The sequence below is a fragment of the Sinocyclocheilus grahami genome, unplaced genomic scaffold (assembly GCF_001515645.1).
Source record: "Sinocyclocheilus grahami isolate Dianchi unplaced genomic scaffold, SAMN03320097.WGS_v1.1 scaffold707.1, whole genome shotgun sequence".
Lineage (NCBI taxonomy): Eukaryota > Metazoa > Chordata > Actinopteri > Cypriniformes > Cyprinidae > Sinocyclocheilus > Sinocyclocheilus grahami.
In genome coordinates, this window is record NW_015505886.1 from 1,203,856 (window position 1) to 1,219,108 (window position 15,253).

The 15,253-nt window shown below is 38.1% G+C and overlaps 1 protein-coding gene across 3 annotated transcripts in view; it reads left to right on the forward strand.

Annotated features, from left to right (window-relative positions):
- Positions 1 to 15,253, forward strand: part of LOC107560009 (paired amphipathic helix protein Sin3a-like) — a 28,934-nt gene continuing 13,681 nt past the window's right edge. The window contains exons 1-7 of one of the 3 annotated variants that reach the window (XM_016244064.1): positions 1 to 58; positions 2,217 to 2,428; positions 10,007 to 10,195; positions 10,303 to 10,409; positions 10,739 to 11,036; positions 12,234 to 12,482; positions 12,564 to 12,716. In XM_016244064.1, coding sequence (XP_016099550.1) covers positions 2,249 to 2,428; positions 10,007 to 10,195; positions 10,303 to 10,409; positions 10,739 to 11,036; positions 12,234 to 12,482; positions 12,564 to 12,716 — 1,176 coding nt within the window. In that variant the 5' untranslated portion in view covers positions 1 to 58; positions 2,217 to 2,248. Of the gene's footprint in view, positions 59 to 1,216; positions 1,675 to 2,216; positions 2,429 to 10,006; positions 10,196 to 10,302; positions 10,410 to 10,738; positions 11,037 to 12,233; positions 12,483 to 12,563; positions 12,717 to 15,253 lie in introns of those variants that run through there. The other 2 variants (XM_016244065.1, XM_016244066.1) reach the window with 2 other exon arrangements.

The following is a 15,253-nucleotide window of genomic DNA, read 5'->3' on the forward strand; positions in this document are numbered from 1 at the left end:
GGCGTTCCCAACTATTTGTTCCAAACACGAATCCGGAGTGCGAGGCTCTTTTTCGCAGGTATGTAGCAGCTGGGCGAAAGAAAACAAATTTATGTTATCCTCTTTTGATCGAATATGTGTTTCTAGCGGTGTTTGAGTGCTTTCTGCAGGGGGCTGGTCGTTCAGGAGATTTTAGTGCATTAATCGGGCTGTTCGTTCGATCATGGCACATTAAGGGGAGAAAAAGGGGCAAAGCTTTGGCTAACTGAAGCAGCAAAGAAACGTGTATCTCTGTGTTATGAGACACAAACCCATCTGTGTGTGTCCGATGCTTTCCCGGGGGCTTTTCTAACTTGTTTTAGATCTGAAAGCAGATCTGTAGCTCTGTCTGGTGTTCGGAGGGAGAGGGGGGGGGAGAGGTGCTCAAACACGGTTAGACATTTTCCCCTTCAGTCTCCCAGTAAACAAAGAATATTAGATCAGCTGGCGTGTTTATGCTGTAATGCATGATCGGATCCCTCATTTCAGATCTTTGCATGGTCACATTAGCGAGTCCGTGTTCATGCGATCAGATTTTTAGTTCCCATTTTGACTTTGGGTCTGATTACTAAAGGACAACATGTCATGATAGAGGCGTGTGTGGTTGTGGTGTCATGTTCGTGTGTGCTCGTTCAATCTAGAAATCATGAGATCGTGAAATGTGTGCTTAATAAACGTGTGATGGTGTTTATGCGCGGATCTTTTGTTCGGTGTCGTGTTATAGCGTTCGCGAACATGTGGGATATTTGAGCGCTTTGCGTCAAAATCAGTCCCAACTTGTTTATGCTGTAAGTTTGAGATGTTTTGGTTCGTGTTGTTTTGGGTTTTGTCCGTATTTTAAGCGAGACGCTGTACACACAAACACGCACAAGCGAGCCTCGGCTCTGACTGACTGCGGACGGGGCGAGGAATCCCGGGCACTGGCTTAAGCCCCGCCTCTCGTGGGCGGACATACATAACGCCCTCGCTTAACACTCGACCAATAAGAATCGACGATTCCTCCGCGTAAACGCCCCTGTGGGCTTACGTCATGTTTTACGCGTTGTCAGAGCGTTTGGCCAATCGGAGTCCAAATTTCTATAAGAGGCGGTTATTTAATGAAATCCCTCAGTCTGATTGGCCAGCTGTTCTGAGGGGGGCGTAAAGAATGACGTAACCTCAGGCAGGAAGTTGAGGAAGTTGCTGAAAGCGTTCAGACATAATGCCGCGACTTCATTAGGAAAATCACAAAGAGTAAAATGAAGCCCGGCCAGATCGCTACTCACGCTCCAGTCTAAAACGGGATTTAGCATACGAGCTTCTCAAAGCCAGTCGTGGTTTCAGGAGTTTGTTTGTGTGTGCGCGTGAAACAGTAGAGGATTTGGGCTCAACCCCCCTAACAATGTTAAGTCTTGTTTGAGTGACAGTCGAGAACTTCAATAAAAATGCAACCCAGTGTCGTCTCCTGAGCAAAGAGCCAATCAGAGACCAGGTGGGCGGAGACGCTTCGCAAAGCCTATGTTAGCCCCGCCCCTCCTCGGCGCTTGTTTTCAACAGGAATTTTAGTTGATTTTAAACTGTTTTAATGTGTTTTATCGGTGTTTTCGGTGTGAGTTTTAGTATTTCCGTGAGATTTTAACAGCCGTGGTGAACTATAAGCGCAGCTAACAGAAGCGGGTGAGTCTCAGAGGTGTAAAATACCAGTTTTATTCGGTATTTCTGAACTTTTTTCCCTCTCAATAAGCTGGTTTTCTGTCAGACTGAAACTTCCGACCTTTAGTTTTCTTAGTTTCTTTGATCAAAGCGAAATTCCTGTCTAAACTTCTCCACTTTTAGTCGCGGGTTAGCAAGTTAGCATTAACTGTCTGCATGTGTAGGGCACGCACACACACATCAAGCACATGTATATACACACCCATATACATTTATATACGTACTTATTTATACACACCTAAGCATTTATATATACACATACACTCACCATGCACATGTATATATATCGCGTGCATATTTACATGTACGTTTATATACACATCATACAAATGTATATATACATGTGCACTCTATTGCTCATGTGTATATATACACATCATATACATTACTGTGGTCTTTATTCATCAGATAGTCAGAGTCTAGACTAGTAGATTATTGGTAATGTTCTGGACTACAGCCAAATCATGATAGTTAATAAGTTGCTGTCTTTGTCTCGTCTGTTCCAGGTCTTAGGTTCCCTTCTGAGTATGAGTACAGCATGAGGAGGCGTTTAGAGGATCAGGAGCCAGTGTTCACCCCACAACCGCGCCGGCTTCCTGGCAGCGCCGAGGGCTTCCAGCACAGGGTTCTTGCCCCAGCGCCGGCCGTATTCGAGGCTGTGGCTGACAGCATGCAGCCTACTCCTGGAATACAGTTCCCGGTTCCCCAGGCGTACCAGGTGCAGACACACACCATGCATTGTGATGCATTATAGCTCTAAGGAATGTGTTCACACTTGCATCCGTTTAATCCAGAGTGACTCCAGAATCTCCAGAGGCCAAAATGATATTTTAGGATCATTGCCGTACTATTATAGTTTTTTAGTTTATTCGTTTTACCTTATATTTTCTGTTTTTGTCTTACTTGTAGTGTTTTTAAAAAGTGTCTATACTTTTTTTTATTAGTGTTTATTTCAGTTTTAGTTATTTTAGTTCTGTTTAGTACTGCTAAAGTACTACAGTTTAGTACAACTAAATGAAAATGAGAAGTGTTGCATTGGCAATTAACTGAAATAAAATAAGGTTATTGTTTATTTATATTAAATTATATTTCAATAAAATATATACATTTGCATTTATATCTGTTTTAATAAAATATATAATCTTGTTTTGAAGATGAAGTTGAAATTACATATATATTTCAATATGTTATATGGCCTGACAACATCTCATCTGACCGTAGTTCACTGTGTATAAATATTAGGGATGTCAAATTGATTACTCGCATCTAAAATAAAACTTAACATAGTGTGTTTACATAATATGTGTGCTGTGTACATTTATATGTATATATAAATATGCACACATACATGTATATATTTAAGAAATATATGTAATATGCATTTATAGTTATATATAATAAATCATATTTATACATGTAAATATTTCTTAAATATATATTTTGGATGCGATTAATCGATTTTACACCACACAAAAAAACAATAAAAAATAATAATGCCTAGTCATGTGATGAGAGGGCTTCAGTAGAACAACAGTGAACTACGGTCAGATGAGATGTTGTCAGGCCATATGTCAGTAAAAACAAATGTACCTGCCGATTGCACACACTAATGCGGCGGCGCACGCTGTATCATTTCATATTAAAGCGCGAATGAAACTTCGAGCATGTGTGTCTGATCTGCGTCACGTTCAGCAGTGGCAGCTCTTAAAGTAATAGCAGACCAATAACCTAATAACCCAGCTTCTGTGATAGTCTATTAATCAAAGAACAAAAGAAAAAAGAGGAAATCAATAACTTTTGTAGCTTTAAGGATTAATCTATATTTCATTTAGTGTTTGATAACTTTATTCAATTTCTGTATATTTCCTACTTGCTGAAGGGCACATGTAAATAATGGGTTTATGTGAAGATTGTTTTAACTTCACTTAAAGCTGCAGTCCGTAAGTTTTTCCTCTTTGTCGCCATCTCTGTTTGAAAACCTGGAATTGCAGCTGTGTGTGGAATTATCTAGCTTGCGTGGGTTGTGAGTGCGCGGATGAATCTATGTTCTGAAGAGTATGTGTGGCAGTCAGTCACCGCACCGGTGTGGATATTTACTGTACTTTGCAATCACAGATTCTAGCCTACGTCTTGGAATATATGACCCAAGTAAGAATTTTCACCGTATATTGTAATCTGAACAAGTTACAAGTCTGCCACGTTTGTTCTGACCAACTGAGGAAAAAAGCATTACCATAAATCTCGCTACAAATGGTGATTAAATCTAAAGATCGGTTAGCTCATATCACATCAAACCGTGCAAATTATTATTATTGTTATACTTTATTCTCAAATGATTAATGCTAACAACATCAGCATTGGTGACTATGAGTATAGTGTGTATTAGCGTGTGTATTTCGATTTCTGCACAGTCTAATCTAATTGTCATACTCTTCGAATTTCATATTAAGAAATTCTTTTAACCCAAAAAGCTAATTATGCTCCCTTCGAACTGGTTTTCTTTAAAATACAAATCATTGTAATCTCAGGCTATCTGTAATCAGAAGCACATTTATAACTGGAATATAATTTAATTTCATTCACATGTGTTTCATAAACACAATCCTTTCTGGATTACAATCCGCAATCAAAATGATACTTTTGATTATTCTGGCTGCTGTGAGAGAAGGCTATAAACGATCTTCCACCTGCAGGATCCTCAGTCACATGCGATAGCCTAGTAGCCGGGACAACTTCTTTATGTTTACAGACGTGGCGTAATGACGCGGCAGCATGCTCGAATTTCCCGCGAAAACCTACCCATACCGCTCAAATTAGAAAACATTATTATAAGCTGACTGTTGTGAATCGGGCTAAAGTAAGGCGATAGTTTCGAACACAAGCTGGTTAAATACTTGCTCAAATATTGATTTCGGATCATTTTTAACCAAACAAAGTTACGGACTGCAGCTTTAAATTAGAAGTCATTTTTTTTAAAGTCTAATAAATGTTAAAATTGATAGCTCTCAATTATACTGTAATGTTGAATGGCAATAGTCAATGTTTAAATATTAGGGATATAAAAAAGAACAATATCCTAGAGACATCAGTAGTATTGGTATCAGTGATACTCACCTTCAGTCATAAAAGAAATGTTGTTTCTACATTCATTTGAAGATTGAATGTGAAATTATTGCAATATAAAAGAATATTCAAAAACTTTAATGTTAGGTGGGATTAATCACAATTAATTTCAGAAAAAATGTGCGATTATATATGTTTATTAAAGCAGTCAGTCGATTAAAATTTATCTAATTAATTACATGATGTGTCGATTAATTAGTTTAATCGCAAATTACATTTGTCTGTGAAAATACCCCCAAAAGATTATTTAACGCAATTTTTGTGTTAAATTAGTAAGTAGGGATGCACGATATATCGGCCACCATATCGGTATCGGCCAACATATCGGTTATCGGCTTTCAAAAATAAAGAGTAATCGGTTATCGGTATCGGCCAAAATTTTCATATCGGTGCATCCCTATTAGTAAGTATTAAGTAGACCTTACAAATAGTAGCTTTAGAAAGAAGTATTTTATTTTATTCAATATCAAATTTATTACACAAACATTTAGGCTACAATGGTCTAACATATACTATGGAACATAAAAGAAGATAATCTGAGAAACATCTCCGTTTTTTCCGTTCAAAACAGCTTTGTTACTAACAGTCTTCAAAATACCTTCTTTAATGTTCCACAAAAGAAATTAAGTCATTCAGGATTGAGTAAATGACGACATAATAAAACAATTTTGGGATGAACTCTCTATTCAAAGTTTTTTTCCCCCCTTTTTTTATGAAATAATACTTTAAGAAACTAAAACTGCCAACAGGTGGCGGTAAATGTCTTTCATTCATTCCATTTGTTCAAACAGCTGATTCATTCAGGAATTCAATAAGCTGATCACTTTATGAATGGGCCTTTAAATCATTGATTCGATTCGTTCAAAATGCGGATTTATTGAGAAACTAAACACCGCTGTGTTGCTCACAGATGCACAAAAGTTCTGCTGTAGCTTTATAGGTAATATTTTTGTTGACAAAACTGAGCAAAAACAGACAATATTGTTTAAAATATACAATAATAATAACTTCTTCTAATTTACAGAACTGTTGTATAAAATCACACATGCACTCATTATATTCGGGACAAACAGCACTCGTGTGATTGCTTTTGCTGCTCGTGTGATATCGCTTATCATGTGATATAAATACAAGACAGAAACTCATACAGGAGCAGTTTTGCCCCAATATCTTGAATTTTATGGTATAACTGCTTTTATGAAGTTGTTGCCCTGCATCATATTTGTCAACACTCAACTGTATGAAATGTAAGATGACATAGAGGTTCTGGGGGCGGGGCCAGTGTGTTAACTGCGTTAAAATATTTTAAAGGCACAATATGTAAGATTTTTTAATTAAAATATCCAAAAACCACTAGAACAGTGTTATATATTTTGCTGACTTGTGTACTTACATTATCCCAAATGTTTCAAAGAATGTTTAAATCCAGAGAAATAAGCAATTTTAACCAGTGGCACGGACCGTGTCCATAGTGTCATTGTGTCACCTGCCAATGATGTCATAACCCCTCGATTTCCGTTTTGTTTTGTAGAAAACATGGACACACCAAAGACTCTTTAATATGTTGTGCATTTTAATAGACCGGTGACGACCGCACAGAGTAGCATTATAACAGAACTTTCAAATGTATCTAGTATGATAAAACAGCGCTGCTTTACCCCACATACGCACGACCGGAAGGAGCGGAAGCGGTCGACTGTGGCATAAAAAAAGCCCCGCTGCTTTCGAGCCATACGTGTGTCGCGCTCGTTCAGCGGCCTCGTTTCACTTCCGACGGCTTTCAGCCTCACCCTGCTTCATTCTGCTACGTTAATAAATCATTAGCTCATCCATGAACATGATTTCTGTCCGAGTCCCGTCGGATTGCATGGGCTGTGCGGATGAAGACCACAACTCCCATGATTCCACACTCAGTCACAGCGTCATCAAACAACGCCTTTGCTTCTTTGTTTATTTTGAATACATATATCAGGGCTAGACAATAAGGACTGCCCGATGGCCCGGGGCCAGTGTGAAAGACGTTCGGGCCAGTAGACGAATTTGTCACTCGCCCGATCGGGCCACTGCAGCGTCGTCACGAAACGTTGTTTTTTAAGCCTTGTTAATTAAAAAATTCAAGCTATTAAAAAGTAGAGATGCACCGATACTGGTATCTGGCCCGATACTGAGCTCCTGTACCCGATACCAAACGCCAATACCACATGTGATAAGTGCTATGTTCAGACAAAGAAGCACCAACGAGCGAGCGCGCGCACTTCTGTTGTGTGATCTTTGATGTTCACTCACTTAGCATACGCATCATTTGGATTAAAACTAAATCGTAAAAATAAGACCATTCATAGGGGCATTCACTATAAACATAATTTATTTTCAACCTTAGGCATACACGACTTTCTGGCGAAAGTGAATCTAGCAGCCTGTGTGAAATGCGCTAGGCTGTACTATTCTGCTTCAGTACAAATACGTGCGCGTGTTACGCGTGTTTTGCTTGCTTGAGTGTTTCTGCATTATATGAGTGGCTTTGGAATATAAATCCCAGCACATCTCAGATGAAAAAACGCGACTTCTATTTCTGAAAATATCACAGTTAGGAGATTTATAACGAGTGGTTCCCTGCATTATTACAGCGCGTGATTACAGTACTAACCTGATGCAATGGAGCAGCTCTAATGCTATTAAATTAAAGATGATGTACCACAGAGCAAAACAATGAACAGTGAAAGTAACAAAAACTTGTAAAATACATTTTAATGGGCATAATTAAGTATGAAAATAACCGAAGGATATACAGTCAAACCAAAAATTATTCAGAGACCAGATATCATTTTTTATATTTTTTTTACTAGTGGGCACAGGACACTATAGTTCATTTATGTAAGTGAGGATAGCAAAATAAAGTAAACTGTGACAAATCATACCCAAAAATTCTTCATACGGTGGACAACCAGTCAAATTGATACAAATTTGGGACCAAAAATTATTCAGACCGAGTCTGGGAAAAAACTGAATTTGAGGTTTGCATGAAGCTGGATGACAGCATGCCCAGGAGACTACAGGCTGTCATTAAGGATAAGGGTTGCCCGACTAAGTATTCATAGTTGTGTAAATACTGTCATACTATCAGCTGTCTGAATAATTTTTGGTTGATTGTAATCTGTTACATACTTTTCTATCAAAATTGTCTTACATTATCAAGCTGAATTTGTTCTGACACAGTTTAACTCTGAGTTCTTGTCATTTTATTACCATTTTCTAAACTATATCGAATAAACTGTGATAATGTGAGAAATGTTGAAGGTGTCTGAATAAATTTAGATTTGACTGTATCTATTTGATAAATGAAGTTAACCAACTAACATTATACATACCCTTTTGGTTTCTGCACCCAATATTTTAAAAATGTACAAATGCAATAAAAATATCGGTACTCGGTATCGGCAAGTACCAAAAATAAAAGTATCGGTATCGGGCGAGTACTGGAAAAAGTGGTATCGGTGCATCCCTGTTAAAAATCATTTGGGAAAGACAACTCCTTTCAGCACTCGAGCGCTGTGTTCTGTGTGATCAGTGCGCGTATAGACAGCCGCGTCTCTGAACGGGGTATACATACAAAAGTATGTCAAAATACCCGTCCTGGCAAGTAACTTTAACACCGTGTCTACACCAGACGCGAGCGGCGCAGCGCAACAAAATTCTGTAGAATCCATTGTAATCAGCGATGCTGTCTACACTGGATGCGGCGTGACACGACAAATCCCTGACAGTAATCTGCTGCCGCATTCTATTTATGACGTACTGACACAAATTTCAAATGATTTTTAACGGTTGCTTTGTAGCAGGTAGGTCCAGTGTAGACAGACTTTAGCTGTTGCAGCGCGATAACTGTCGCGTCCGGTGTAGACACGGTGTAACAATGATTAATCTATATTGAATTTATACACTGGAGTACAGATGCACCAATCGACCGTACATTTTTTGTTTTATTTCAGACTATCTTCTGTACCGTGCTTGCACACAAACTGCACTGCAGTTATTTTCCCAAAGGCCATTTGTGTGGAAATATTACGTTATTATTATAATTAGTCTGTAAACGGCCGTTAACAGAGGCCAGAGATGTTGAAGATGGACACAAAGAGGAGAAAATACTGTAGCAGACAGAACAAAGATCACCGTTCACGATGCGCAAAATATAGGAAGAAAATCCAAATATTGAATTTTATATGAATGCGTTTCTGAGGGGAATGGAACTGACTGTTTTTAGAAATGGCGTTTTCTTTTCATTTTGTCTCAGTATGATGCATTTAAATTGCTGTGTTTACAGCAGTAACCAAGGAAACGCTGTATCACTTTTCCATAAGCGCCGCCTGCTGTCAGAGTCTGCGTCTCATTCAGCCCACCTGCTGTCTCCGTTTCATACAGATGTTTTATGTAGCATAATTTCACAAAGCTAAAGTCAGGTCATTCAGTTTTTGCTTCAGATTTTGAAATTATACAGTCTAATATAAATCAAACATTGCACAATTTGTTTTTCAATTTATGATTAAAATGCAGTGGTTGCCTCTAACTTCAAATGGCTATTAAAAATCAAGGTGCAACACAGAGTGAAGAATATGCAATGTTATTTTATATGTGATTTTTCAATTTCTGTACCTGAACATCTGCAAACATAAAAACCTAAAGCATAATTTCATTTCTATCTTTGTGCTATAGGCCTATATTTAATTGTGCTACTACTTAATTTGTTCATTTGTTGTTATTTACAGGCTGTCACTTGTCTTTAATAATGTTTAAACTTTATATTTGTTTATTTTTGGCTAGTGATTTTTGCTGTGGTATCAGAATTGAAATAGAGAATTGTAAAATTTAATTGGTATCTAAAATATTGTTGTCATGTAGTATAAGCTTATTTATTAGAATACAAGATTGTAACAATGATAACAAACAATTTAATTTTTTGTGGCAGGGCCAGTGAAAATGTTGGCAGGGCAAGTAAAAATTTGAACCACTGGCCCGACCGGGCCAATAGAAAAAATCCTTGGCGTTGATCCCTGTATATACAGTTTATATATATATATATTAGTATTACTATTATACAGTATATAGAAATTTTGCTTAGAGAGAATCTCACAGAGGCTCCACATAGCTGAGATCTTTGCACTGTTTCTGATATTAGGTGTCCACAGTGGCCCAAAGCTCAAGTGGTCATGGTCACACACCCAGTCCGGCGGCGGCCCACAGTGGTGCTCACCATCATGGTCCGGCAGCAGTCCAGGCCCACGGTCCTGTGCCGGTGCAGGGCCACAGTCACCCGCCCACCCCCTCCGCATCTGCACAGGGGCAACAGCAGTTCCAGAGACTCAAGGTGAGACGGGATTTTGTGTTTGGGTTGTTTGGGAGTCAAGCCAATGCAGTCTTGCAATAGCAGCTGTGTGCGTGAGAGAAACGGGATTGTCATTTTCCTTCCTGCAGGTGGAGGACGCCCTGTCTTACCTGGACCAGGTGAAGCTACAGTTTGGCAATCAACCACACGTCTACAATGATTTCTTGGATATCATGAAAGAGTTTAAATCTCAGTGGTGAGTTTATTCACATGTGAAACATCACGATTCTAACTTATATGCTTTAAATATCTTTACTGTTGATGCGCCCTTGCTGAATAAAAGCATGCATTTTTTTATTTATCAATTAAAATAATATAAATAAAAATATACATTGCTTTCATCCAATTTTTATGTTTTTTCTTTTACTTAAGCAAGGCCATGTTATCAGAAAAATATGTTATTGCCATGCTCCCACATTCAAATTCTGCCCTGCATAATTTCCCACAATGGTAGATAGTTTTTACTGGGAAGTAGTTAATCATAATTAATCATTTTGAATACTTTCTCTCTTTCTCATTCTGCAGTATTGACACCCCGGGCGTAATCAGCAGGGTGTCGCAGCTCTTTAAGGGTCACCCTGATCTCATTATGGGGTTTAACACGTTTCTTCCGCCGGGTTACAAGATTGAAGTTCAGACCAATGACCTGGTTAACGTGACTACACCCGGTCAGATCCACCACATAACACCTCACGGCATCACCGTGCAGAATATCCCCACCAGACCACCGCCGCCGCCGCCGCCACAGCTCCAGAACCAGATCCCCACAAACCCTCCCAGCCTGGCATCCACACCTCCCGTCCAACCCACACCGAAAAGCAAGGTACTCAGACTAAAAAAGTAAAGCTAATTTGCAGGGTTAATGTTTACAAGGTCCCTGTGGGTCCTTAAAAATCTTACATTTCATAGTTTCATCATGTATGTATACAATTAAAGTTTCAAATGTCTTAAATACAGTGTTATTTTAGAATAACACCGCTTTAAATGGTTATAGAAGTCCTAATTATCATTTTAAGCAGTGTTAAACGGGTCATACGATGCTGCTAAAAAGAACATTATTTTGTGTATTTGATGTAATGAAATGTTTATGCGGTTTAAGGTTCAAAAAACATTATTTTCCACATACTGTACATTATTGTTTCTCCTCTATGCCCCGCCTTTCTGAAACGCCTTTCTCATCGTTCTGAAAAAGCAAGGTGTGTTGTGATTGGCCAGCTATCCAGTGCGTTGTGATTGGCCGAATACCTCAAACCAGCACGGATCAGCTCCAGACATGACGAAGCAGATATCGTCCTCTTTTGGAAGACCAAACAAAGTAGTTTTGCTTTCACAACGAATCACACAGCGCATTCACAACATGGCGGCAGCAACAATACTAGAGCCAGAATAAAAGTTACGCCTTCTTTCTTTGTGTGAACATTTGGGCGGCGTTATGCAAATCTTCCCACATAGTGATGTAGATATGTGGGGGCGTGTTAGAACGAGCCGTTTTAGGTAGGCGTGGCTGACTCTTAACTTTTATAAAGAATATCTCTTTGGATTTGAGACTTCAAAGTCAAAAAGTGATGCTGTTACGCGTTCTTCAGGCTCACGTTGTCAGAGAAGTTCGCAGTCAATGAATACTGCGCATTTATGCCAAGCAATTACTTGAAATACTGTAATGAATTATGACTATATGACTATATATGAATTATTATTATAAGTTTACTTTGTTTACATCCATTTGAATGATCAGCTGGAAGCAGCACTAAAGTCAGCAATGACATTTCAAAATAAGAGTCCCGGGATTCTAGGCTTTTTATAATTAAAAGTTTCGCATTATGCATAACATTTTATTGGTTAACCAGTTTCAGTGTTTAGATGTTATGGGTTGGTTTTATATGATTATACAGTAATATTTTATTTGTGGTGGTTTAAGTCTTAAATATGATTTAAAAAAACTTTTAAAACTTTAGCATATACCTTGGTTCAGTCCCGATCAGGATCACTGATATTTTTCCATCTCTCTCTGTCTGTACAGCCACTGCAGTCTCCAGCTCTGACTCCGAGCAGTCATCCCAATCCGTCCATCCCTCCGTATGCGTCCCCGCGTTCGCCACCACTGCAGCCCCACACCCCCGTCAACAGCATTCCCACTGCCCCGCCGCTGCAGAACAACCAGCCTGTGGAGTTCAACCACGCCATCAGCTACGTCAACAAGATTAAGAACCGCTTCCAGGGCCAGCCTAACATCTACAAATCCTTCCTCGAGATCCTGCACAAGTACCAGGTCGGGCAGAAAACTGAAAACACTTCACAAATGAATTATAATTAACAATCCACTTACGCATATACTTGTTTCATTAATCAGAAGGAGCAGCGTAATGCTAAAGAAGCAGGCGGGAGTTACACCCCAGCCCTGACCGAGCAGGAAGTTTACGCTGAGGTGGCCCAACTCTTCAAAAACCAGGAAGATCTGCTCTCTGAGTTTGGACAGTTCCTGCCGGACGCCAACAGCTCAGTGGTGAGTTTGATCGAGGCTCCGCCTGCACTCTGACCCTGCCCACTGGACTGATACATTACTCCAGTTTTAGAATCTTTTAATCTAACCTTTTTGAACAGTCTCTAACCAGAAAGAATGAACTTGTCATTTTCAGAAGTTCAGGGTCAGTTTAATCTGGTTTTCTGTTATTTTAGTGTAATTGAGATTCTATTATAGTTTTTATAAATATTTTGATATTTTCAAGTTGTTATTTTGTAGCTTATTAATTCAGGGCTTGATGCTTACTTTTTTCCCAGTGAGCGCATGTGCTCCTAAGTTGAAAATTGAATTTAGGATTTTCCAATGAAAATTGATCAAATAATGGGTTGATTTTTTTTCTAAATAAAGGGATACAAGGAGACATCTACAAGCAGAATTATTTAATTTATTATAATACAAAAAATACACTAGGGTCAGTAAGATTTTTATAGTTTTTTTTAAAAGAAGACTCTTATGCTCATCAAGACTGTTTTTTTTTTTTATTAAAAAAAACAGTAATATTGTAAAATATTATTACAATTTAAAGGGGTCCTATTATGCGTTTTCACTTTTTCAACTTTAGTTAGTCTGTAATGTTGCTGTTCGAGCATAAAAAAGATCTGCAAAGTTACAAAGCTCAAAGTCATATTCAGAAGGAGATATTTTATTTAACAGAAATCACTTTTCCAAAAACTACAACGAATGACTCGTTTGGACTACAACGCATATGTTCCGGGATTTGTGATATCACAAAGATCGACGAATGGGACGAGACCTCGTTGAGCTGCACTAGAGAAGGCAACGAGTGTTATCACTATGTCGGAGACACGCTAGCTTTCCCAAGGCAGACGGGTTTAAATCGCACTCGAATTGATTTGATTTTGAGGCAATATTTACACTGAAGCTCGCAGGCGGCTATGGTAAGGGGCATGCCATTTCCTGACCAGGCGCCGAGTGCTGCCAATCACAGCACATTTCGTATTTCAGAAGTCGGGCCTTCATTTGATACAGGAACTATTCAAGCCGTTCATGCCAGACTGGGGAGAGAGGTGTTGTAATAATGTAAAATATGTGAAAAATAATGTGTTTTTCGAACAACCTAGTATGAGAGCCTGTTCTAGTACACCCCCAAAACAAAATCAAGACTTTGTAAAAGAGCATGATAGGACCCCTTTAAAATAATGGTTTTCTATTTGAATATACTTTAAAATGTAATTATTCCTGTGATGCAAAGCTGAATTTTCAGCATAATTACTCCAGTTTTCAGTGTCACATGATCCTTCAGAAATCATTCTAATACGCATTCTTTTTTTGGAGCCTATAATACTTTTTCCGGATTCTTTGGTGAATAAAAAGTTTTGAAAATGTTCAAAATAGAATTTTTTTCTACTGTTCAAAAGTTTGCGGTATGTTTTTTCATTGTTGTTGTTTGTTTTTGTTTTTCTTTGAAAGAAATGAATACCTTTATTTAGCAAGGATAGAATTTATAAAGTAGTGATAGTAAACACTTTAGATAGTAAAGACTGTTACAATAGTTTTTTATTTATTCATATTTATTTAATTATATAATAGCCTTTTGAAGTTTAATTATCACTTTAGGACGTATCATGATTGCTGTTTTTCTACCTTTAAATTCAAATTTTAATTTTAATTAATAGTTGTTGATAAAATTTTTATTAATTAATAGTATGTAATACCATTTAATGTATTTAAAGGGGTCATATGATGCGATTTCAAGTTTTCCTTACTCTTTGGAGTGTTACAAGCTGATTGTGCATAGATAAGATCCCTGAAGTTGCAAAGACTAAAGTCTCAAAACCAAAGAGATATTCTTTATCAAAGTTAAGACTCTGCCACGCCCCCCTAAAACGGCTCGTTCTAACACGCCCCCACATATCTACCTCACTATGTGGAAATATTTGCATACTTTGAAAGAAATGAATACCTTTATTTAGCAAGGATAGAATTTATAAAGTAGTGATAGTAAACACTTAGACTGTTACAATAGTTTTTTATTTATTCATATTTATTTAATTATATAATAGCCTTTTGAAGTTTAATTATCACTTTAGGACGTATCATGATTACTGTTTTTCTACCTTTAAATTAAAATTTTAATTTTAATTAATAGTTGTTGATAAAATTTTTATTAATTAATAGTATGTAATACCATTTAAGGTATTTAAAGGGGTCATATGATGCGATTTCAAGTTTTCCTTACTCTTTGGAGTGTTACAAGCTGATTGTGCATAGATAAGATCCCTGAAGTTGCAAAGACTAAAGTCTCAAAACCAAAGAGATATTCTTTATCAAAGTTAAGACTCTGCCACGCCCCCCTAAACGCCCCCCTAAAACGGCTCATTCTAACACGCCCCCACATATCAACCTCACTACGTGGAAATATTAGCATAATGCCGCCCAAATGTGCACGCAAAGAAAGAAGGCGTGGTTTCAGTAACCGCAGTTAGTGTTGAAGCAGCATGTCAGGGAGACGCTGTGTGTTTCTAGGCGAAAGCAAAAGCACTTTATTTGGCCTTCCG